This window comes from Mytilus californianus, unplaced genomic scaffold (assembly GCF_021869535.1).
Source record: "Mytilus californianus isolate M0D057914Y unplaced genomic scaffold, xbMytCali1.0.p SCAF_15, whole genome shotgun sequence".
Lineage (NCBI taxonomy): Eukaryota > Metazoa > Mollusca > Bivalvia > Mytilida > Mytilidae > Mytilus > Mytilus californianus.
In genome coordinates this window covers 24,848,463-24,875,892 of record NW_026262637.1, presented here as the reverse complement: position 1 = coordinate 24,875,892, position 27,430 = coordinate 24,848,463, and the positions used below count along the sequence as shown (strand labels likewise).

The window sequence follows — 27,430 nt, the reverse complement described above, 5'->3', positions numbered from 1 at the left end:
TTGCTTTTCTTCATGTTTATAATGCTCGTGCAAATAAATGTTATATTTTCCTACAATGAATGACCATTGCTTATTTATCCTATAATCAGGTTTAGTATTATACATTTACAACCCAACAGATATACTTCTGCTATAATTTAAACTAAACGTTTATCTATTAAAGCTCCACACAATCAACTTTATACTTGAACTTCGATGCCGACAGTTCTGAAGCGATAGCAAATACAAAGGTTTCCACACATAGTTGGATAATGTTTTAATTAATTTGTATGCTACCAAATATAATTATTCACTTGAGGCAATGTATTTGTACGTGATGTTTTTAAAGCGAAAAAAAATAACAATGTGTAAAAGAAATGATATATAACTTAAATTGAATGCAGATTCTTAAAGTTATGTCATTTGGTCTCTGGTGGATAGTTATATCATTGACAATCATACCACATCTTCTTACTTTTTAACCATGTGTTAAGTGTATTAAAATATTTGTATTCAGCTAGAAACATAAGAAATGCTCACATTACCTTCACGAATTTTAAATGTCAATAAAATTTGGCCTACAGTTAAAAAGGTTTTGATACAGATCTTATTAAAAAGATTCCCTTGTTGTTTTCTTGTTTTACATATATGTACGGGAGACCCAAAGTGTGACATGAATATTAAAAATCGACGAAATTTCAAGATAAAAGGATCCAGGGCGTTGGATCGACCTTTCGGATCTTTCAAGCTTCAAGAAATTTGTATAGAGATACCGATGCCATTGAGAGGAATATTTTGAAACATTTTTTCTTTGACATATGCAAATTAAGTGCTCAACGTGCATTCTTGACACTCAAAATGTATTGCAAAACACAACCAAATACCGCTTAATTGGTTTATAAAGGTCAATGCATTTTGACTCCAATTAGGCTATGCATAGATGCAGATACTATTCAAAAGAATTCCGTCAAATATTTAATTTCGGTATGTACAGAGCAAATGAATTGTCAATTGAATATTGAAAATTGAAACGAGAATCAAGATAAATGATCCATTGTAATCTTTCAATCTTCATGAACTTTGTACATGTCCTTAAGGTAAGCAAGATAGAGAGTTTGTTTGATTGTCGTCGATTCGGACAATGGGCTCTAAATCCGTTTGATATTCAAAAACAGTATTGCAAAATAAAACTAGAGAAGGAATTTCGCCCTTACCCTCATTTCAAAATTATCTTTAACTGTCTTTTGCAATTCAGCCCCATCTGATCTCTTTAATAGCCTTTTCAACCCCCAACAACGGTCTAACCACCCCACATTTTACATTGTGAAGTAATGAAATTACGATTTCTATTTCTGCGCATTGAAGTTTTGATAGATCGTCCATAGCTGATCTTTCGTATTAATCAATGTAGTTTGTAGCAAGATCACCAAAAGTACCAAAAAATTATGATCAAAGAATCGTCGGAACTCTGATTGAGCCAATTTGCTTTGAACATCCATAATAATATTTTTTAAAATCTTATAAACCAAGTCCGGTAATCGCAATTTCTTCTAATATGACTTCTTGTCTTCGCTTGTGGTATGTTATATTTCAAGATATACAATAATTCTTGCCTAAAGTCACAATATGTTTTATGCGCAATGTTAGAAATGATTCGGCTCAGTAAAGGTAATTTTAATTCAATATGAAAACCTAACCTTTTCTTGTCAAAACAACATTGGGATCTCTGTTTTAAATGCCGTTGTCTGATCATGCTGATGGATGACAAATGTTTTGGTCATTATATTCGTACATTTTCTTAGAATTGAAATCATTTATGACATCCCGTGGTTTCTTTACCATGCAATGAGAAGGTCTTTCAATTTAATGATTTAAGTTCCACAATCATCTTAGCGCTACGCTGTAAATTAGGCACATCAGTAAAATTCAAAACGGTAATTAACGGTAAGAATTCTTGTTTAGAATGACGTAAAATTTAGCAACTACAGGTCACCGTACGGCATTCAACAATGAGCAAAACCAATATCGCATAGCAAGCTACAAATATAAGCTACATTGATGATTTACCTTTCATTCCTTTGATTTCTTCTTTTGAAGGTGAATTATCTATTAAAAAGAAGAAAAAAAAAAACAGAAGGAAATTATATTAATTCCTTGCGCACAAAAATATGATAAACATTGTTTAAAAAGACAGTATTATAATGAACACTCAAACATCATGCAGATTATTGCATCTGAAAAAAAGTCAGAGAAAAGTTTTTATTCAACAATAAGAAATACTGCATTGGCGTACCAGCTGAACAGACACGTAGAAATATTTATAGAAAAACAATATGTTATACCATTTCAGATCCGAAAGAGCTCCGCCCATATCAATTACAAAAATAATGAATTAAATGCAGATATGGTACTGAAAATTTTTTTCCTGTATTACAGGTAAAATTGCAAAATTTGTATGCAATTCTTTTTTTTTGCATAAATGATTATCACTGATATGACAATTTTGATCGAACAGGTTCTGAAAAATTACCAATGAATTATTTAGTCATCTTCAGATGTTTTTATCATTTTTTAGTTATATCCACTAAGGTAATGTCAGTTTTGTTCAAACAATGTGAATGCTGTTAAATTATATTTGCATTGATAATGTCCGGAAGCTGTAACTTAGATGTACAAAACGACAAACTGCTTCTTCGAAAACAAGATTGAACAGTAGCGGATAGACTGCAGACGAAACGTCTGCATAAAACGTTAAGTACCCCCATGACAATATTTAGAAATAACTTATTATTATATATAAAAGGGATGCCAACTAGTACTCGAGTATCGCTAGGTAGTATCGAATTCTAAAATGATACTCGATTTATCAGTTTCCTGTTGAGACACTGTCCCGTTATTTCCATACTTTGTTTTTGGAGAACGCCTATCCGAGAATTCAATAGAAATCACTAAATAATCATAGTTTAAAAAACGTTTTGTATTTGTGTGCGAAATTGTCATTTAAAATGCATCCGAAATCTTCCGTTATGAAATACTTTACAAACTGCAAGTTGCACCATATTAGAGCGAAATATCGTTCCGAAGAACAAAATAAAGTTAAAAAGAACAATCGGGCATCACATCGTTGACTTCTTATCCATGTTATCATATAATACCTTTGGACATTTGTTTTCTTTACATTAATATCTGTTCTGTATGAGCCAAGGCTCCGTGTTGAAAGCCGTACTTTGACCTATAACTGTTATCTTTTTATACATTGTGACTTGGATGGAGAGTTGTCTCATTGGCACTCATACCACATCTTATTTATATTGGTTTGAATAATTTGTTAGATAATCAGTGGTTGCTGAATGCAGACAGTTCATATTTACATGTACCTTTAATAAGACAGCGTTTGTTTGATCAAGCTAAACAAGAGTTACATTTTTTATTAGACTCTTCTGCAAAGTGTGTTTATATAAGTATGTGGTAACAAATGTAGTTTGCAATTTTATTTCCAGAAATGAAATTCTGTACATTTTCGCAAATGTATAACAAGGATCCGTTTGTCTTCACATAACCTTTGCATTGAAACTGGACGTTATGTTGGTACTACAAGCAATGAAAGAAATTGTATTTTTTGGGATTTAAGAGTGATAGAGGATGAATTTCATATCATCCTACAATGTAGCAGATATACTGATTTGCGTAAAAAATATATCAGAAAATATAACTGGTCTAGGCCATCAACTTTTAAGTTAATAGAATTATTGTCTGGTGAAAACACAAAACAGATTTGTAACTTAGGAAAATATATACATTTCTCTTTTAATCAAACAGTTTATTGTAAAGAAATTTTGTAAACATGAAACTTCAGACGTCACCTATTGTTATTTATACATATTGTTAATATTGATTTTTAATATGCCATATGTATGTACTGTATTTAAATATACTGATGAGCCGTAAGGCTCAAAGTTAATAAAGAATTTGAATATAAAAAGTAACTTTTGTTTGATCTGATTAGACTATAGGCCTACAATCATGTATTATATTCAAAAGGTTTCTATTTCATTGATTATTAGATAATTGTTCACTTAATTGGTACATGTAGTGATTGAGCTATTAGTATATGTAAGAGAATGGTTATCCCTTTATTCAGGATTTAGTACGAGGGTTAGCGAAAATGAAAATGGATTATCATTCTCTTACAAACTTACAATATTGTAAAGTGCTCGAGGTTCAAATGATCTCTTGATATGTCAATATAATGGAATTATTTGCGACTGTCATGCAGGTGACAGGTCTAGCTAGCTTTGAAACCAGGTTTAATCCACCATTTTCTACATAAGAAAATGCCTGTTCCAAGTCAGGAATAGGACAGTTGTTATCCATTCGTTTGATATGTTTGAGCTTTTGATTTTGCCATTTGATTAGGGACTTTCCGTTTTGAATTTTCGGTTTTTTACTTATTTGTTATTTTACTTTTTGATTGGTTTTAATCTAGAATAAGTTTCATTGTCAGTGCAATGTTTTAATGAATACAAGAGTTCCTTTACAGGCATTTCATTTATTAAAAGTCTTAGTGATGTGAGGATTTTCTTAAAATTTGAGAAATTTTGATAAATTGTGTTTTAGACGCTATATGACACAACAGTACGATGAAATTGTAGACATTTGTATCAGTTTTCCAATTGTGAATATGAATGTAAATTGTATAATATGATAGCTAGGAATTATCTTTTTGTTTATTTACAGTTCAAATCAATAAATCTTATTCCACAGCCAATATTTAAATCCAGTTCTTTAAATCTTATATTACATAATGCACTAACATTTAAATGCTCAAATAAAATTCATTTTAAAATGATATGAAATTTAAAAGTTAACGTAATTTCCTGTACATTGGAATTAATACTAGAATATGTCTAATTTTAAAAATTTCGTTTTCTTTTTTGCATTGCTGTGATATTCTTTAGTTTTTACTGTATTTTTGAAGCTTTAAATATTCACATAAGTCATTAACGGTACCAATTTTATTGCACTAGTTAACTTCAATCTTATTTTGTATTCTTGTTTGTTTCAAAATATAACTTTTAGTCAGTTTCAATCTTAAATCCTTTCAAGCTGATAAATTTGCTTCGGGGCAGTTGTAACTCATTTATAGAAAGTCTTTGTTTTGAACTGTAAGTATGCCTAAACAATTATAGGATAATCCTTTACCAAGAACATGATTTACGTTCATTCTGCACAATTGAGGAACATCAAAATCTACAATTTCATTGGTCGAGAGGACTTTGCCATATTATAAATTACGGTAGATCATGCCTTGGACTATAATTATCTAGCCAAAGATAATAATGTTCAGGGATTTACGTCAATTAAGCTACGACCAAGAATGCGTAAACGGCGTATTATTCTTTTCCCATTTTGTAGATATTTTTCCAAACAAGTATGCGAATATCGCTCGATCAAATCAACGAGTACTCGATTAGTCAATTTTTCACCGAGCTGCCACCCAAAATATATCATAACATCCTAATGAGACCTATTTAGACGAGTGACATTTTTCAAAAAGACGCTTAGTTAACGACTTTAAGGCACCCACTTAACATACGGCTATACTATACATCATTCGAAAGCTTATTATCTGTACTTTCTGTTTTGCCCGGTCGTCAATAATTCGTACGGTGCAATTTTTGTTAATTCAAGGTCAAAGGTCAAGAATGAACATTCAAAAATTTCGTAATAATTAAACAATTAAACAAAATGATCTTTGCTGGTTCTTTATGATATTTTTTTTTCTAAAATCATATGACATAATAGAACAAAATACCAGAATTCTAAATCAGGTGCACATTAAAATGTTAATTGCGCAATAATTAGAGAAAATTGCAATTTTAAAAAATCTTTCAAAAATGATTAAATTGCTCTAAAAGCAAAACATTTCTTTATGTATCAATATTTATATGTTAAAAATAAAATAGATTTATCGTTTATGTAGTAGAGATTTGATAAGAAGTAGTGGATTCGTCAACGATAATCAACGAGCGACTTTAGTCGCAAGTTGATTATCGTTTCCGAATCCACTACTTCTTATCAATTCTCTAGCTTAAACCATTTCTAGTAAAACGACTGTCTGTTTTACGTTTTGACAATGAATCCACGATATTTCATAAAAATAGTTTCGTATTTTGTCTTTTTATTCTATAATAGCTGGAAATGATTATATCCACACGGTTCGCATCTATATTTAGACATTTGACAAGTTAACATAAGTTTAAGATAACTTAAATGGGGTGTTAGCTCCCTTTTTTAACACCAGATATTTTATTTTTGTATATACATATTTCATTTAATGTTTAATCATTACAAATTATTCAAATTGAATAGATTTTGGTATATTTAATTTATTCAAAAAGACATTTATTAATATACTGAATTTATTTATCTTGTTTTGAAAAGTTAAAAAATTTTAATTACCAAAATTTAGAACCTTCAAAATTTATATATATAATATTTAGCAATATGTTTTGGTATATTGAAGACTAAACACCGTTCTTAATCAAATAAGTATTATTAGCATAGATGCCATAAATCTGCCTTTTCATAATGCTCAAATTCATTTTGCTTTCCTAAAGTATTAAAATTATGTGCTTACGATTTAAATTGAACAATTATATTTAAATTTTGTTTAAACTGTTTCCGTTTCATTAAGTTAAGATTATTTTAACGTTATTACATTTGGCATATATCGTTCACCGGTAAATAAACTAGTTTTATTTGTGGTACGCATTCTGAATTCCCCATCATAATTGCTCTTGCTACGGATGTACAATGAATAATTATGTTGATTTTATAAACTTACCATCAAGCTGTTCATTAACAGTGCAAAGTTCGAATCTTGTACCCGGAATGAAATTTTTTCAATAGTAATTTTTTTTCTGGACCAAAATTTTGTTTTAATCCTAGAACATGTAGAAGTATTATATATTACATTTTCATAAAATGGCGATGATTTTGTTTCTGTTTTTACTGTCAAAGAAGTAGTTTTAACTCATCTCTTTTAAACAAAAATAACACCCAAAACAAAACAAATTCAATAAACATGAACAAACCAAAATATATATATTTCATTAGATTACAAGGGCAAGTTATCAATTACACAGAAATACAGTTAAATGACATGTATTGACAATTAAGCGATTTAAGAGTACTATTCATATCATGATTGATGTCGGCCATCGTGGTCTAGTGGTATCATGCATAGACTAAAGATTCTATTGATTATGAAGAAAATTCGCGCGGGTTCGAATCCTACACATGCCACTCGTTTTTGAGAGGATAAAAGATCGTAAGTTAAAAGTTTAAAGTTATAATATAAGTTCTCTTAAGTTAATACTATGGTCAGTTGATTCTTAAAAAATAATCTACAGTAAGAACAATAGACTGACGTCAGGGAAATGGGTTGAAGGTGAAAGAAATTTTTTCGTCATTTCTAACTGCAATTCATATAATACTGGTCAGGAATCAGCCTACTAAAGAAGCTTTTGCAGTTGCTCTTGAAACCACCATCTGCATATATGGATCATTTTGCTTTTCATTGTTTAGATAACAGATCGATTGTTGTCAATATCAAGAGAAAATAATTTACCATATTTAAAAATGGGGTAATAAAAGTGAGTAAGGAACATACAAGGTATATATAATCGAAAGATATTTTATTCGATGTCGAAAGTGAAAGACATATTAAGAAGTTTATTCTCGTTCAATATTCGAATAAATACTGTTTGCACCACACGCTTTACATCACAAATCATTTATGTTAGAATTCAAATTCACCATTACAGTCCTGATTGTAAGTGATCTCATTTGTAAAGCTTCTTTATCTCACATTTAAACATAAAATGTTGTATGTTTTTTAAAGGTCAAATAATAACAGGCACTTATTGCAGTTATGAGATCTTCTCACCATTAGAAAACCAAACGAACAGATTATAACATGCAAAGCATTGAAATGTAAAAAAAACGATTTTACTTATTCATGTTATTGTTTGGATAAAGTTTTAAAGGTTTTAAGTTAGTTTTGGGAATGACAATACTTCAAATCAACTAATTTTAGCAACCAATTTATTTATGTGACTTTTATGATTAGAAAGAATAGCGCAATAGAATTTACCTTGTTCTTCTGTAGTATAAAAATAAAGTGTGAAAATCAACCGAAAATCGATGCCAGGTCAACAACAGCTGGGCTTGACCTATAATGGTTTACTTTTATAAATTTTGACTTGGATGGAGAATTGTCTCTTTGGCGCTCATACCACATCTTCTTATATCTATTAACGCAGCAATATGAAAAGTGCTATGTTTTGTCAGAGGTTGCCTACGTTTACAAAACATTCTTAATTGTTTACTTTTTACACATTGTGACTTGGATGGATAGTTGTCTCATTGGGACTCATACCACATCTTCTTTTTTATATTGGTGATAATTGGTCGAATTGTTGGTAAGACACATACCCAGTATTTTTTCTTTATAGCTATTTATTCTATATGTAATAATTTAACTATTTAGGAAGTCTAATCATAACTATAATCATTGCGAATTGCTAGAATTTTCAAATCAAAAGAAATAGATTGTTAGTCAATGTAAAAACCTTCTCATGGATACCAGGTTTAAAATTTTGTACGCTAGACGCGCGTTTCGTCTACAAAAGATTCATCAGTGACACTCGAATCAAAAAAGTTAAAAAGGCCAAATAAAGTACGAAGTTGAAGAGCATTGAGTATCCAATTCAACATTTGAAAAGGTTTTGTCAAATACAGCTAAGGTTGTCTACTCCCAGGGGTAGAAAAGCCGTAGAATTTGTAAAAATGCAATGTTTTGTAAACAGTTAATTTATAGCTATGACCATATCAGTGTTAATTCATGTCAACGCAGAAGTCATGACTACTGGGCTGGTGATATCCTCGGGTAGGAAACCCCCACCAGCAGTGTCATTGACCCAGTGGTTGTAAATAAACTCTTAGATACCAGGCTTAAATGATGTACGCCAGACGCGCATTTTGTCTACAAAAGACACATAAGTGACGCTCGAATAAAAAAAAGTTAAAAGAGTCAAATAAAGTACGAAGTTGAAGAGCACTGGGGACCATAAATTACAAAAGGTTTTGCAAAATACAACATGTAACTGCAACATGTCAAATTTTACTAGAACATTGCGTAGTTTGATAGGGTTTCCTACTAAGGACAGACACTAAGAACATTTTCAGTGTCTAGAATATAATAGTTTTAACTTTTTCATCAATGTATGATGTAGTTGAAGCAACCAAGAAAACATTTTTTTTCTGATTTGTGTAAGAGAAATATTTGCAATTCAACTTTCCATTAATTTACTTTGAAACTAAGTTATTATCTATTTATGTATTTAGTTTTTTTTGGGGCCTAGCTTAATATTTAAATATAAAGTCCTTTATTTCTTTTAATGATAATCATGAAATAACAAACAAAATAACAAGAAATGACAAAAGAGTGTTTAACAGGCTGGCAACTCAACTAAATATTGAAATTTGAATTAGCTCCCTAAATTCCCCTTAAAAGCATTAATCCCGCGTGTATTATTGCCCTCATACATAATTTTTTTTCACGTAAAACAGCTAAAAAACAATCTTTTTGCAGATGCTTGTATTTTGGGCAACTCTATAGGTTGTTATGATTGGTTATGTACTGTAAAGCAACTAATTTTTGCGAGCGATTTATTTTCGCGACTTTCGCGAGTAGAAAATTAACGCGAAAATTTGATCTTCTCACATTCAATTACATCAAATGAATTTGAAAATCGCGAAATCAAATCGCCGCAAAGTGGGCTAGAAAGGGCTTTACGCGAAATAAAGTATCCGCGAAAGTAAGTTGGTTTACAGTAATTAGCAAGAATTGTGATTGCAGTAATATGATGATTCCAAAAACTTTCTTAGCACCAAAAGAAATATGTTATCTAGTTTTATGGTAATTAACAATTAAATCACAGGCAAATATTTTGGTTTTCATTCATTTTTATCATTTTCACTGTTATTTCTGGAAAAAGGCGCTATTAATCAAAATACGTCATTGATATTTTAAAGTGTGTTTGATAATAGACAGATAGTCTCTGTTCTTAAAGTTTTTACATTTCCATACAGAATTTTATTATCTCAAATACAGAATATGCAAAAATGCTGACGTAAAATAAGAAATTGTCCGTCCTTGACCTTTCATCGCGATTTGACAAACAATGAACCGTACGAATATTTGACGACCGGGCAAAAAAGATAGTACAGATGATATGCTTTCGAATGGTATATGATTTAGCCGTATGTTAGGAGGGTGCATTAAAAATGAAGTTGTGTGGTTAATGTCACTCGACTAATTGTTATTGTGTTCAGGATATGGATAATAACTCGGTGAAGAAATACTAATCAAGTACTTGTTGGTTTACTAAGTGATACACGAGTAAATATTTTACAGTTATGCACATTTTACGCTTTGTGGGAACAGTTTTCCGATAGACGTTGAACCCTCTATATTATTAACTGGAACTAGATGATAGTCATAGGAATTATATATTATAATGGACAGCTCATTAACTGCATTCTGGACTTCGTTTGTTATGTCATACGGAAGATTTCTAGATAGGTAAAGGTGAAGTTATGTGCGCATATAAAACTTGTTTATCCCATCACATTTTATTTCAGTATAATAACATAATTATGGCTTTCATCAAAATTTAATATCAAAATTATTATTGAAGACTCGATTTAATAATTTTAGATATAACATTTTGATGAAGGCCGTAATTTTATAATACAACTAATAATGTAATTATGCATCGTGACGAAATAAACGCTACTATTTATAACATCTGTATTATGCAATAAAGACCGTCCAGAAAAAACTCATTCTAGTAAAATCCATGATGAACATTTTGACGATAGTATCTAGTCTACTATTATACATTTTATAAATGCCAGTAATGTGACTTATCAAATCTTTCATTACGAAAATTACAGATGCAAACATATGTTCAAATATACATATTTATATTTTTACGGTGCATGGTCTTGTAAATTGATTTACCAGGTAATTCTTCATAAAGATCGTCTGTGTCGTAATCTGGTAATGGTAACAACCCTGTAATAAAGACAAAAATGATTCACATCTGATATATATTATTTTCTTTCGTAAATATTGATAAAGTTCAGAATCTTATCTGAATTAACGATTAACATTTAAAACTAGTTATATCGTTTTATGATCGGGGTGATATATGACATATGATATATTTAAGTTATCGACGTTCATATCCGTGGATTTGGATATTTCAACCCATTACACCTTGAGGCGAAGCCCATACATACGGATATGAACGTAGATAACGAATTAATCCCTAATCTTAGTCCAAATCGGGAGATTTTGAGGGAAATTTGGGCACAAAGTGTAACGTGAAAGCAACATTTTTTTATATTGTTTTAAAAAGTTTTATTGAAATTTCAAAATTGGACATATTTTTTACGGGATGTAGACTACTAACTACCTTGGGTAGAACCCTATAGATAGTCAAATATAAGGCGTTTTTAATCCAGAGACAGATAAACTAAAATAAATTTTAACGCTCAATGAGCATTACGTCATAGAAGGCGGGACGTCGACATGGGTCATTTGCATAACTAGGTCAGTAGTCCCGTTCACTGACGACGTGGTTGCCAAGTGATGTCTTTACTGAAATGAATGCCAATGATCGGCATAATATAATAAAATCGTTAGTGGACTACATATCTAATTACCGACATCATGGATAATCTTAGAATTCAATTTTTCACTGGGAACAACCACGAAACTTAGGAAAACGCGCGTGAAGTTCCCCGGGATTATAAGTAGCAACACCCAGGTATATGGGTCAGCAAAATTTTGGGCTATGGGTTTTTTAAACATCATGTCATTAGCCAATCGAAATCCGAGTAATATACTAAGCCGGGGGTAAGGACTGATTTGTGTTTTCATGAACATTTTATAATTTCATTTGTTTCATGTTTGGCTTTCATTTCATATAAAAGTATTTCGGAATTTGATTAAATTTAGATATTAGTGTTTAAACCCTGTAATTGGATTGGACTGGATATTTATAATTTTATTTGTTTAATTATTTATCCACTGTTTCAGTCTGGGCAATAATTTACAATTACTTACCATTACCTGCAGTGGACAATACTTGCTCTTATTACTCGATAATTGTTAGTTCTATGTGGTATCTTTTGATATTTTTAATCCTTTAATTCTTGGGCTTCTTTATATGTTGTTATTACTGATATCGTTCGTTACATGTATGTCTGGTTTTGTTGTTCGGTCTACACAGACTGCTAAAATAACATTTTAATCGGGAAAATATTCCTCTTTGATTTCTTATAACCGAAACGCCCTTGAACCTAGCTATATTTGGTTCTACTACTTCAGGCATTAATCGGATATCCAGCTCTACCTGATTTCCCATACAACACGACGATTGACACTTAGATAACAAAAAATTCTCACGGACATTGGAGATACCAGCCGCCAAGTTATGGGATAACCGTTCCAGACAGAAATTTACAACATATGAATATCTTGTTATGTAATGTAAATGTAAAGCATAAAGCCATTTTTATATTAGTTCATTGCTTTACATAGTAACTGTGTGATATATCGATAGCTTTTGATAAGTGGTACATGTAGCAACGAGGTCTGATTAAAAAGTACAAAGCTGTTTTTTCGGGGGAAATTGTTTAGGTGGTTAGAAAATTATATATCACATAAATATGCAAACATAAAAATCAAACACTTACATTGAAATGTAGGTCCATCTATAAACGTGTAAGTGTATGTGTGTGTGTTTCTTTTCTTTTTTTGGAAGGGGGGAGGGGGGGGGGGGGGGGTGCGCCAAGGCTCTGATGTTTTTCCTCCTTTACTTTTTCAGTATAGATTAACAACTTCGTTTATATTACTTTCACCGAATTTTAGTTGCAGGTGACGTTTTTTTTTTTTATTATTTTTATCAAACTTCAATAATAGGGTAATAAAAAATGGTCTGAGAAATGATATGTTTATTTTCATCATATTCTTAATATGAATTTTACCAAATTTGCGATTATAGCACAGAAGGTCGATAATTCAACTCTTTCTCATATATATATTCTCTATTTTTTAATTATTAATATGTTGAACTGTTGATGCATACATCTGAAGAATAATCATAATTTATGTTACAAGAAAAATTTATGTATTTGAGTCCAATCTTTAAATCATACAGAATCGTTAACGTTTTTGCAAAAAAGGAATAACACTGATAAAAATTATGATTGGGGTCATACAATTTGAGTTTTAAACTACAAATTTCGAATTGTTAGTCTTTTGATATATTGATGAACAAATTAGGTATGTTCCATCAAAAATGCAAATCTTGTTCACTATTTACAGTTTTAAAAATTATAGATGATATAACACCCGGACTTTTAATTCCCTATATTTTCTATGTATACATGTATGTGTATGACGGTCTTCCAATTGGTTAAGGCACGAAGGTAAAAAAAATCAAAACGTATCGAAGGAAAAGGAATGTTAAAAATTCATGCAGTAATGACGATCAAACTCGTTAAGTTAAATAACATCAAAATCAACATTCGTATGACTCTGGAAATTTAAAAAAAAAATAAAACTATGATATTAAGCTGCAAACATACAAAAAGCACTGTGTTCATGTAACTGGTAAATCTTACCATAAAATGATGATTGATGTGCCATATTGTTCTTCTGCATATCTACAAAATGTCAATATATTTTACTGAATAATAAATGTTTATATCAGATAGGCAATAAGACATTTTGTCTGATATCTTCGAGGACTTTTGTTGTTATACACTGACTTAATTTATTAAAGTTAACGGGAAATGAAAAACGTGTACGGTACATGTTTTTTTAAAGCTATCGTAATCTTCCTGAATTTCTGTTTTCATTCTCTCGAACGTTTAGAAAATAGTTGCCATTGTTGTTCAAGCAAGTTTAAATCCGTTAATAAGTCACTATAGGTAATGTCACAATCGAGAAAAAGAAGACGAGATTGTTGAAAAGAACATCAAAATAAATTTTTTTTGTAATACAAGCAATTGTTTGCATGAAATAGTGTAAATAATATCGAATAGGTTAGTTGAAAACACGGAATACAGTTATTAATCAGGAATGTATCGCCATTAAGGGAATAGCGACACTAGGTTGAACTTTTCGATATTGAAGAGAACAATAAATTAACTTTTCTAAGTCACAGTTTCCATTCCGTTTTCCATGTTCCAATAAAATCGTAGTTCAGTTAGATACTGTTAATTTGTGTAGTACGTTGAATAACAGGAAATTGAGAATAGTAGAAAAATCATGTCAGTACCGAAGAACTGCCTACTGTTCTGATGATACCTTCGGGGACATACAATTCGCCAGAAATGGTATTGACCCAGTGCTTGTAAATGAAAATAGCGTTTTATTAATTTCGTGCGTCTGAAGATGTATTGTTAATTTGTTTCTTTTTTTGATATTGCATATTAAATGTACACATAAAAGAGAGAAAAAAAAAACAACTATGTTTATTTGTTACTCTCTTAAATTGATCAACCGACCTTCGGCAGGAAAAATGACAATCCTTGACAACTAAAATTGGAGTCGAGCGAACCTGCCACGTGCGGGATTCGAACTCACAACCTCAGTGTTGACAGGTTAGTGATACAGTAGTAAGAACACTTAGAGCACTCGGTCACCGAGGCCCCCGTTTCTCTTTTTAATAATTTTCTTATGTTAACATTTTATGTATTATGAAATTTTTGTTATTATGGTAACAAAATATATAATTTTTTAATTTTCTAATAGCATTTGTTTTAAACACGGTTTATTTTAAAGTGCAGAAAATTAAAAGATTCTGTTGAAGCAATTTTGTCCAACTTTTGTTACAAGTAACTGTGCTGATATCTGAAATAGATTTATCAATAATATAACATTGTAATGCTTGCACAATATTTTCTTTTAAATAGTATAAACACAATGAACACAACCTATACTTAAGGCCTCCATGGGGAAGTCACTTCAGCAAACTGTCAGAGGTGGTATGATTGCCAATGAGATATCTCTCCACAAGAGACCAATTGACACAGAAATTAACAACTATAGGTCACCGTAAGGCCTTCAACAATGAGCAAAACCCATACCTTATAGTCAGCTATAAAAGGTCCCGAAATGACAAATATAAAACAATTTCAAACAAGAAAACTATGGGCCTAATTTATGTACAAAATAATGAACGAAAAACAAATATGATACACAGCAACAAACGACAACCACTGATTTACAGGATCCTGACTTGGGATAGGCACATACAGAATGTGGCCGGGTTAAACTAGTTTGAAGGCGTAAACCCTCCCCCTAACCTGGGACAGTTGTGTAACAGTATAACATAAAAACAAACTACAAAAATCAGTTGAAAAAGGCTTAACTCATCAAATGGATACAAATAGAAATACATCTAACAAAAACACAGAGTGTGGGTGGAAGGGTACTTATACATCCCCACAACAAAAAGACACTAAGTACAGATCTGAGAGTACTCGCAGTAACTGACAGCTAATAGTTCAAAGCCAATAACAACTAATAAGAAAAATCATGCATCTAAGACTAAAATATCAATCAGTACACATCCAACATCCAATGGCTTTAGTGTAAAGACGTCATTAACAGTCATCAGAGAAAAACATGAGCTTGTGCAATGACAATATACAGGTATCGACAGATTGTAGAGACATGCATGTGCATATGTATATAAAATAATATTTAGTTTGATTTTAATTTACTGATAACAAAATCAATATTAATACCAATAAAAACAATATTCAAAGATCTAATTACAGTGTTGAATTGGTAACCTTCTAGAATAAGTTTATTTAAAGGATATATAAGTTTACCCGGATCGTATCTTAATTTCCGGGCTCGGTAAACAACATCTCCATAAAAATTAGGATGTGCTATCTCGTTTGAAATAAGTTTCTACGGGTACATCCAGACTTAAAAACAAAATCTTTATATCTATGGAAGAATTTAGTAAAGGTTTGAAGTAATTTATGGTAACGAAATACCGACTTAATTATTTACCAGTCATACATAGATTACGTTCATTGAAATCCAAAACGTCAAAACAGACACGGGCATAGCGAACGAGTTGTGTTTGTAAGATGGTGCCAAAGGAACATCACCGTCCAAAAAAGGAAAATTAACAATAGGGAACGAAAAATCGTCCCTTTTGTCGTAAATTTTTGTGTAGAGTTTCCTGTGTAAAACTGAAAAATCTAAATCTAGAAAAGGACAGTTATTACCGTTTATGTTTTATTTATTGAAAGTAAGTTCCTTTGAGTAAATTTCGGCAGTATATTTAGAAAATTCTTGATTATTTAACGAAAATAGATCATCAAGATAACGGTAAGTGTTGTTGAATTAATCAATTAAAAGCAATTTAGACGGATCTTTCCTGAGTTTGGTCATAAACTGTGATTCATAACAGTACAAGAACAAGTCTGATATTAAAGGGGCGCCATTGGTGCCCATAGGAATACCTATAACCTGTCGATAAACTTTGTTGCCGAAACGTTCATAAATAGTATCAAGGAGAAAATTGACAGCTTCAATCATCTCATCACACCTCGAGTAAGTATATCTAGCATATTTACCTTTCTCATTAGAGAAGAAGGCTTTAAATGAGTTGCAGCAAATATATTTGCATTCAGATTTACCAAAAGACCATTTAATAAGATAGGAAAACTTTTGTTTGATAAGATTGTGTGGAAGTGTAATGTAAATAGTTGAAAAGTCAAAACTGTCAACAGAATCAAAAGGACCATCAAAAGCACGTAATTTATCTAAAACATCTTTTTAATACTCCAAAAATAGTTAATTCCACTATTTTCTTATGTTTTATTGCAAAAGTTAATGATAAGTTCTTTGATAGTAGTTAAGGAACTAGTTAAAGCACTGAACGATTAGTTGTAGAACACTTACTAGAGGCCGAGATGAAACGATATTTCACAGTTTTTTTGTGTAGTTTAGGTAACCAATACATAGTTGGGACCTTCAAATGTTCAGAAGAGGCTTTTAGCTGTGATGTTGTTATGATATAATTGTTTACTATATGGTTCTCTGTGGAGCGCACAGACTTGAATGTAGAAGAATTTAAAATTTCATTCTTAAGAACGCCCGTGTAGTATTTACGGCATACCACCACCACATTGTTGGCTGCTTTGTCGGCCACTACAAACACAAACCACTTTGAAAGTACTTGAAGTTTGTTTCTTATTCTAGAGATAGGCGTATTATGTACTCTTTTATTTATTTCTAAATTATTTTCAAAATGTGATATTCGAATATCCACAAAATTCATACATTTATTTAAATAGGAATCAAGAGATTTTTTATCAGATTTTTCTAGTTTACACCATTTTTTACAATATGATGAAAGAGTGTCTTTTGTGACCTGACGTCCCTGTTTCCAATCTAATTAAGATGGAGGACGATATTTTGGTCATTTTTATAAATCTAATATTGTGATTGTGTTTACCTAAATCTTGGTAAATTATACTTTTGAATTTCTTAGGTTTTTGGAAGCGGTATAATAATACATAATTTATTTGGTGTTATCCGCGTTGGTAAAAATGTCAAAAAAATCATTCGATGTCATTTAAACATCAAATATCACTGAAAATTTGAATTTCAGCTCTTCAAACTAAACGAAAAGATGTGCACTTTACCTTTTGTAGCTTTAGCTTAAACACTGCGAAAATCTGTAACGACCATATACTATATAAATAACACATAACTGAGAGGGTGTTAGTGCAGATTGTAACCCCGAGAAAACATTGTCAACTGAGGCGAAGCAAAGGTTGATAATGTCTTTTCGATGGGTAACAATCTGCTCTATCATTCTCTCAGATATGTGTTATTTAATTTATTATACTGAATGTTCTGTTATTACAGTCTATTAAATTTCAAATTCAAAGTAATAAACTATGTCGTCTTGTACATAACAATCATCCGTATCTATTAAAGCGCACACTTGAGCAAGCGTCTCCGTGAAGGGTAATAGAGTACTTGCCATGGGATAGAGTAAATTGTCGTCCTCGTATTAACCAATCAAAATCTGGCATTTTGACATGACGTATGATAAAAAAATTTATTAACCTCGCGCTATTTATAGAAATGTAAATTGACATTAAATTTTTGTATGCAGTACCCAGAAGTTGAGAACAGTAAAATTATGTATGCATCGCAATCCAATTTCGTTAATAAGGTGTCTATTTTGAAGAAAACCAACAAAATTTACATTTTTTCGCCGAAAAGCTACCCTATTTTTAAATATGTTTCATGGATCCATCGCTCCTCTCAATCTACAACAAATTATCTTTACAATAATGTCCAGTTTTTGTAAATGTGTTAAGAATTGACAAGGCACCAGAGTTTCAAAGTCAAAGTCGGAATGGCTCAGCAACAAAAGAACCACAAAAGCGCCACAACTGATCATGCAGTTATTCTTTCAATTTCTGTGGTACGTTCATGCTTGTTTAAAAATGTCCACTGACGAAGGTAATGGTTGCAATATTCACGACCCATTGTTGTCATATAAACAGATGATAACCTCCAAATTTATATTTGCTTGTACGAATTCGACAAAGAATCGCTCGAAAACGAACTTCAAGAAATATTGCCATGTCAGGTATCTGTTAAGGGTTTATTTCCTGTGTTTATAAAAATAGTTTGAGGTACTCTGCAGGATATTCTGTACACTATAGTTAACAGACCTTAATGAAACGTGTTATTGAATATTAAGAATAAAGTATAAACAATTTATTAACCCAACAAAGTAATATTTTCCTCTAAAGATATCCCCCAAGAAATAGGTGGCCCCTGACAAGGGAAAATTTCTGACCCTATCCAATACACTCACATGTTCAGGTAGCTGTGCTAATTTTTCATCTTCATCCCGGTCGATCCCTATTACAGGACCTGCCTATTGTATCTATATAAATTTTGTTTTCGTCCTGAACATGCTTGAGATATTTGCCACTGGACATGAGACATCATAAATAGAAATAAAAAACACAAATCTAGGCATGTATCATATTTATTATGCACATAATTTGTTTTTTCATATTTACTGAGGAAATCCAGCCATGACAGCAGAGCCATGAACCACATGAATGTTATACCTGTATTTTTGTCACAACTAACGTTTTATAACTATGTCTTTTTTAAATGTGTTACTTGATAAAGATGGTCATTATTATATTTTAAAAAAATAATCTAATACGATTAATGCTATTTAAATATTATATATCTCATCAATTCTGTTTTGATCAATGAATAAAGCAAAGCAACCAAAAAGCTTCGAAAAGAAAGACACATATTTGCTTCAAATTATGATTTTCAATGCTAAATATTATTATTACTGCCTGATATCTAAAAATGTTCAAGTTTGGTGTAGTGTTTACAATAGAAAGGTGGATTGAAGCTAATTTTCTTTGATTTTATCTCATTTAAAAAAAATGGTAGAAAGGTGAGAGTCAGTCCTTCTCCCGCCTTCAGCATCCAACAATAGTAGCCTTATTAAACACTTGATACACTTCTAAAAACAAGAAATTGCTATTTGTCAAAATCATTTGGTCAAACAGTACATGGAAGTTAACAAATTCGATATATTTGCAAATTTCGTTTTTTAATGTTTTGTGCAAACTAGTCAAGTTTCTCGTATTTTTCTGTGTGTGAAACAAGATTTTGATGTACTGTTATCATACGCTACAAAAATACGTTAGTGTTTGAATCCTTTCGGCTGATTTTGTGCGGTAGTCATACTACTAAGTTTTAAAGTATGTCTATATTTTAATTGGAAAAATATATATATTCAAGAATAGCAGGCAGATGTTGGGGGTCAAAGGTTAAGTAATAAATGCTTTTTGTGTATCAACTTTATTTTTAAAAAATCCAAGAGTGTCACTACTATACTAGCCGTATGCATTTCTCCAAGCCATCGACCTATCTTATTATTTTACAATAAATCAGGTCGTTTGTTGTTTTTGTTCCACTTTGTTCACATTAAGTCATTTCATAGCGTTTTAGAGCTTACTATAATTTATGGGTTTTGCTCACACAGTAAACTATTAGTGGTTACATCCACGTCATTTGGTGTCTGGTTTCTGATGGAAAGTTGTCTCATTGGCAATCATATCTCATCTTTTTTTTTCTTTGTACTAAGGTTATTATTATTTCTTGAATAAAATACAATATAATACAAATTAAACTTACTGAAGCCAAAGCGTATGTTGTCAGACATACTGTCTTGTTTTGCAAATATCTGAAAAAATCGAACAGGGTGAATTATACATTTATTGATTTGTCGCGCTTTCTTGACATACAAAGACATATAGGGTAGACAGGTGAGAATACACTTATTGGTGTTTTTGAATTTCAAATCTTTTACTCTTAACGAACAGCTTATTAATTTGGTTTTCAATTTAAAACTTTTAAAAGTTTGAACATATCAAATGAAATTTTAGACGACTGAGTCGTCTGATCTTTTTTTTTCAATTTACTGATTGTATCATATTCCCAATTGTAATAGTTTGGATTCGCATAGCAGGAGACGCTTATCCTGTCGATGCACCCGGTCCTGCACCTTTTGGGGTGTATGCGATTCCCCTAGTTTTTTTTTCTTTCTTGATTTGTATTTTCTTAATGAATTTATGAGATTTGAATATCGGTAATCTACTGATGCCTCCAAGGTCGTAAAATAAAAAATTCATCTAACGATGTTTGGTACTGTTCCTCTTACTTGCCTTTTGAAGACGAATATCAATTTCAATTGACAAGTATATACAATCTCTTTCTATTGAAAATTTCAACATGGACACGATTTTTGTCTGGAATAAATCTAGTTAAGTGTCTATAACTCATCTATTCTATGAAGTAAGAATTTCCTAAAAGATGCTCGATTGGTTAAATGTATTTATTGATATTGAATTAAATAGCTAACATAAATTACATTTTTGATATTAAGGCCTCTAAATATTTTTGATTTTATCAGAACGCCCCTGATGAGTCTTATAAAGACGAAACGCTCGACTAGTGTACCAAATTATACATGTAAGCCTGGTATCTTGTGACATTTTACATTATAATGTATATATATATTTATATAAATATCTAAAACATCTTCTTTTAAAATCATGACCAATGTTGACAAAATTCATACGAATCAATCGTAATAAACGAACACAACATCGAACTAATTTTACGCTTTATGATATCTTATCCATATTTAAGAACTGGTAAGTAAATTACATAGTATTTTTCATAGAGTATAATTCACCATAATGTATAATATTGATTGTACTTGTCAAGAAACAATATACGTAATAACATGCAATAGTTGTTAGGAAAATTACATTGAACAAACTGGTGATTTAGGGAAAAAAGTAACAGTACACAAACAACAGATCCGTCAGCCCGAATACCCCAAACTATATCATCTGGGCGGGCAAATAAGAAACTGCGCCAAGGATCAAACTCCACAATTTCATATTTTCCCTATATATAGATTTCTTCATGCGTCAACTAAGACCGAAAGAATAACTAAGGAAAATAAATTCATAAACATTTTGAAGCCCACACTAAACCGGGAATAAAGTAACGTCATATAAGAACAATCAAACGTTGTCCATAAAAACGTCGTCATGGTTAATTTCATTATTCTTGTTGATCGTGAGACCGGTAGGTTAATGGTTGTTATCGTTACATTTTGTGAAAATTGATTTTATAACTCCGAATATTAAATATCGGCATTTTTATAAATTTTTCCATAAATATATTTTTTTTTTAATTTCGTGTGGGATTGGTAATGCAATAGCAATGTAGTACTGTTTAATTTTCTTATATAATTTTGGCTTGTTGCCTCGTTTTGTCTTTTTCATGTTCATTTTAAGGTTAAGGTATGAATTAAATAAATATATGTTTGTTTGTTTGTTTTTGTTTTTGTTTGTTGGTGTTTAACGCAACTTTCAGAGAAATTGGCTTTATATAGTGGCTAGTTTTTTAGTGGCGGAGGAAGCCCGAGTATCCTAATATGACCAGCTGCCTTTGGAAAGAAAACTGTCAATCTCTTGTCCATTCAGTTGGTGGCGGCGGCTACTATTTGTATAGCTTTATAATTTGTTTAGGGGTAGAGGGAGGACCTGGATGCTTCAGATCTGATATGTTCATGTATATAGATGTGTTGTGTTGCGAAGTTTCCGTCTAGATAGTGGGGTTGTCTTTATTCAGACTGGGTCTACAAGTCCGTCAGACAGGGGTCACCTGAACATGACCTCATATCATTGATCAGTGAACAGGGTAAAGTTTTTGTGGTCAAGTCTCGGATACTATAAGCAGTGGATCAAATATATTTGGTGTGTGGAATGATAGCAAAGTCTACATGTCTTTTTGGCAGAGTTCATCTGTCCTTGACGTCATTTACATGGATCATTGATAATGTTAATTTTATGTAAAGTAAAGGATATAAGCCTATAACAGTCCATTCTGTAAAATATTGGATATGTCTGAGGCTGCAGGCCGAAGACCTGTCCAATATTTTACAGAATGGACTGTTAGAGGCTTATATCTTACTTAAAACATTGTTTAACATGTCAAAAAAGGTGGAAAAGCAAACAAATACAAACTTTTGTTAAGATTTATTTTCATCAAGTGTGTAAATTTGTTTGTGGATAAACTTTATTTACATTATCCTACATGTTTGCCCCTTTAAACAGTTATTGTAGCTCAACTTAAACAATAGACAAAAATAAAGTACAGTTGAAGGTAAACAACATGTATTGCTACATGTACATGAAGACACAGTGTATGTGTATCATGCTTTTTGCGTGCGCTAGGACTACTTTATATATTTTCCGTGAATACCTTTACATGCGTTCGGTGTCTCAGAATGGATAAAGACGATGAAAGTATATGCTTAATGCTAAAAAAGAAAGAAAGTGATGTCATGTATTGTGATTGTGTTGTTTCAAACTTTGGATTAAAATCAAATGTGTATTCAGATATATCCGATTTCAGTGCGGACAACGAAGATAATACAAACATGTATAATTATAGCAGCTAATAATGGCAAGTTATATATATTATTTTTTAAACTGAAGTCCTCTCCTATTACTTCCTTATTTCTTATTAGGTGAATGAAAAAAAAGTAAAACATATGAGGCTTGAAGACATGTTCACGTTGAAGAAAAAGGTTCAACCATATCGAGGACACCGCAGTCGATTTTATTTCAAATATAACACTATAAAATGTAATGAATGAGCACAAATGAAGAGATAACAAGCGTGCAATCAATTTAAATTCTTTTGCTGTTCATCGAAATTTTCCTATCTTATATTATTTCAATGAATTTTAATAGAATTATGATCCAAATATTATATCTTTTGTTTGTTAAAATGAATTAATATAGTTGTAATATCTAAATCTATCGCCCTGAAATGTCCGGAGAACAATAAATCGATCAGACCTATTCACCTATACATGAAAAAAATAATTATATTCACAATTTTCCCGTATGACAGTTTGACGCAGGCCCTCTCTTTCCTTCCTCGTTCACCAAAATTTATCTCGACTCGGCGGTTGTCTTGCAAGATACGGCTATTGTTTACCCAAACTGTACCACCTGAATATCCTCCTCGCTCTTTTTTTTCTCTCGTGTATTTGCATATTGATGTCCCTTGTGGTTTTTTTCATGTTACCGAACTATAATTTTGTCTCTCGATTTCCCTTTGCAAATAATGCTTTCTTTTTTTCTTTCAAAACAAAGCATTGTAGGTCTACATATCTTTGGATCTGTGCGTAATGTATAATTATTGCAATCAATCAATTTTACCTCTGAGATCTAAACTAAAGTGAAGTGTCTGAAACTGTTTGGAAAATACATTGGAAAGAAACAAGTGTAATTCGTATTTTGATGTTATATATAGAAAAAAAATACTTTATCAATCCCCCCCCCCCCCCCTTTTTTTTCAATCAAAACAATGCAGGAAAGGGTTTTATGTTCAAATTTATATAACACAACTACAAACTGTCTAAAACTAATTTAACAAACATAGGATTAAATCTAGCACCTACGTTTATTTAATTTCAAGAGAGTACATCGGTTTAAAAAAAAAAACGATCACTACGAACAAAGTGCGAATCGGACACATGATTGATTTGTTTAAAAGTTTAACCTGCGGTAACGTGTTCCTTTATTCTGCTTCCCATATTCATCGTCGTTGATAAGCAAAGCTTTTCATTATATTCCTATACAGGCAATAAATCGGATTTAAAAATTAAAAAAAACTAGTAAATCAACGACGACACTTTGTACACAGGGTGAGGTTCAGCTTGTTAATCAAATTCTTGATAAGCTATTTTGTCCAAGAAACAATGTGTGGCTTGCACATCAACACTTGGAAAACATTTACTTCAGATGAACGATTTTTTTCCTGATTATGATAATAAAATTATTTTACTTGTGGTCCTTGTATTGCGGCATGATCTATCAAGCGTTAGAAGCATTTTTTTATTTTTTTTTAATGTTAATTGTAGCTGAAAATGATGTTAGGAAGAATGAGAGCAACACCAGAGGTCGATTTTTATATCCAAAGACGGACGACGATAAATCTTTTACAAAAAGAAATGCCTAAAAGCAGCAAAAACAAAACTTACAACGAGCATTATCTACCAAATTGGTGCTAATGGAGACAACCCAAAACATGAGAAAAATGGCTGTGAAATAAGTATTGGCAGTGTTAAAATCAATTTGAAAGGTTTTTTTTTCAAGAAACCGTCTTGATGAGTGACACAATTGTTGTATTGGAAGGTGACTTTAATAAAATGTTTTGTGTAATTGTCATTTGTTCCTTTGTTGTATTTTTTTCATATGAAGAAACAAATTGTGTGAATTGATTGATTTTTTTTTTCAGTTCTTGAACTATCATTTATCTGTAAGAATCAATTATGCTACATTAAGCGGTCCAATATTTTTAAGAAAGAGGAGGGTTATTCTTAAAAATATTGGACAGTTAAAGGTAACATAATGGTTTCTTATATGTAAATGATAGTCCAATCACTAAAATAAAAAACGGGTACAACAATAGAATGACGTCACAACAATGTTTTAATGATTGTTGTATAACCTTTTTCTCTAAGACTTTCAACATAAATTCATTCATGATCTGTAAAGGAAGCTGGAGATATCAGTGTGTGCGCTCTTGTTTTTTTCTTTCTGTTTGCTAAAGCTAGATCTATCCCCATTAGATAGAAAAACCTGTTTGCCCTCAATTTCTTAACGTATTACTTATATAATGTTGGCAATTCAGAAAACACTATATAGAATATTATTATGACTGCATCTAACTTTCCATTCAGATGCTATCATTAATTTATAAGGAACTTACAGCCAAATAAAAGCTTATACGTCGTCATCTTCATCATCGTCAGTGTTTCCGACAGATGGTATTGCCTCATTTTGACATATATCATTCTCCTAACATGAACATAATGTTCCTTTGATCCCTTCTTACGGGATGTATATTTCCCAAATCGTTCGTTATGCGCCTGTCTGTAGTGACGTTTTAGATTTCAATGAACGAAATCTATTTATAACTGGTAAATTATAAAGGCAAGTATTTCCTGGCCATAAATAGCTCAAAACGCTTACTATTATTCTTTCGTATATAGAGAGATTTTTTTTTGAAGTTTGGCTGTATCTGTTGAATTCTTATAAAAACAGGATATCACATGTTCATTTTTACGGTAATGATGTTTATAAAGCACGTACATTTAAATACGATCCTTGTAAACTTATAGATCCTTTGATTAAACTTATTCTTAAAAGATATCAGTTTAACACCGTATTAAGATAATTGAATATGCTTTTATTGGTACTTATATCGATTTTGTTGGTTTTGTTCTGTGTGAAAAATCAAAACATAACTAGATGTGTATTGCTTCAAATTTATGATAAGCTATGGTCCTAAACCCTGTCGATATTATGTACTTATATTATGACATTGCGCAAGGTCATGCTTTTCTCAAACTGTTGATGACGTCTTTCCACTAGCTTACAGTAACAGCGAGTACTTTTAGATCAATACTTTGTGTCATTTGTCTTTATGTTAGTTGTTTTTGTGCTTCATACCGATTTAATGAGTCTGTCTTTACTATGATGTATCTGTAAAATTGAGAATGGAAAGGGGGAATATGTCAAAGAGACAACAACCCGACCAAAGAGCAGACAACAGCCGAAGGCCACCAAAGGGTCTTCAATTCAGCGAGAAAATCCCGCACCCGGAGGTGGTCCTCAGCTGGCCCCTAATTAAATTGTGTACTAGTTCAGTAAAAATGGACGTCACACTAAACTCCAAAACATATAAATGAACTAAGATTAAAAAAACATACAGGACTAACAAAGGCAAGAGGCTCCTGACTTGGGACAGGCGCAAAAATGCGACGGGGTTAAACATGTTTTGTGAGATCTCAACCCTCCCCCTATACCTCTAGCCAATGTAGAATAAAGAAACACATAGCAATACGCACAGTAAAAATCAGACCGAGTCCGATGTCAGAATAGGTAACAAAAGAAACTAAGCAAAATGACAATGATACATAAATGAACAAAGGACTACTAGCAGTTACTGACATGCCAGCTCCAGACCTCAATTAAACTGATTGAAAGATTATGTCTTCATCATATGAAAATCAAGCACAATCCCTCCCATAAAGAATATTACCATAAAATATTGGATGTGAAATACCTAAAATACCTGAACGTATAAGATGTCTGCATGTTGATTTATATTTACGAATGATGTCCTTGTACCGATAATAAAATTTAGTTAATGTTTTGACTAGTTTGTGATATCGAAAACCCTGGTGCATTAACTGTGACTACATGTGTATATATTTTGAAGCTACCGAGTCGATATGTTTTGAAAAAATTCTATTCACAGAAAAAAACATAAACATACAAATTTGAAACATTGGCAGATAGATTGAACACGTATGCTTGGCACATATAGTTCATTGGCTGCAGTGGTTTGCTCTGACAAACCTATTGCAATTTAGCTTTGAAAAAACTTCAGTTGTGTCTGCTGATGTATAATTTATAACACGAACGGTGGTATATGTTTTTGAAATCATCTCACCGATGGTGATTTAGGTCGAAAATATCATGTAAGACCCTAACATAGACTTGATCTTTTCGGGATTCCATAATCTCGATAAGGCTATTTTTGCTTTTGCCTCTGTTTTTTATTACGATTGTGCCGGGTCTTAAACAAGAATGACCAATTTGATTCTTATAATACAATTGT

At 31.5% G+C, this 27,430-nt stretch overlaps 3 protein-coding genes across 7 annotated transcripts in view; all 3 read right to left on the bottom strand.

The window, feature by feature from the left end:
- LOC127725729 (phytanoyl-CoA hydroxylase-interacting protein-like) overlaps positions 1-27,430 on the bottom strand; it is a 188,126-nt gene that overhangs the window by 28,495 nt on the left and 132,201 nt on the right. The window lies entirely within an intron of this gene.
- The window catches only part of LOC127725730 (uncharacterized), a 262,471-nt gene that overhangs the window by 119,002 nt on the left and 116,039 nt on the right, over positions 1-27,430 (bottom strand). The window lies entirely within an intron of this gene.
- The window catches only part of LOC127725733 (uncharacterized), a 39,167-nt gene that overhangs the window by 3,069 nt on the left and 8,668 nt on the right, over positions 1-27,430 (bottom strand). The window contains exons 2-5 of one of the 2 annotated variants that reach the window (XM_052232947.1): positions 20,345-20,393; positions 13,744-13,785; positions 11,072-11,125; positions 2,047-2,085 (exon numbers count right to left, since the gene is read on the bottom strand). In XM_052232947.1, coding sequence (XP_052088907.1) covers positions 2,047-2,085; positions 11,072-11,125; positions 13,744-13,785; positions 20,345-20,372 — 163 coding nt within the window. In that variant the 5' untranslated portion in view covers positions 20,373-20,393. Of the gene's footprint in view, positions 1-2,046; positions 2,086-11,071; positions 11,126-13,743; positions 13,786-18,989; positions 19,709-20,344; positions 20,394-27,430 lie in introns of those variants that run through there. The other variant, XM_052232948.1, reaches the window with a different exon arrangement.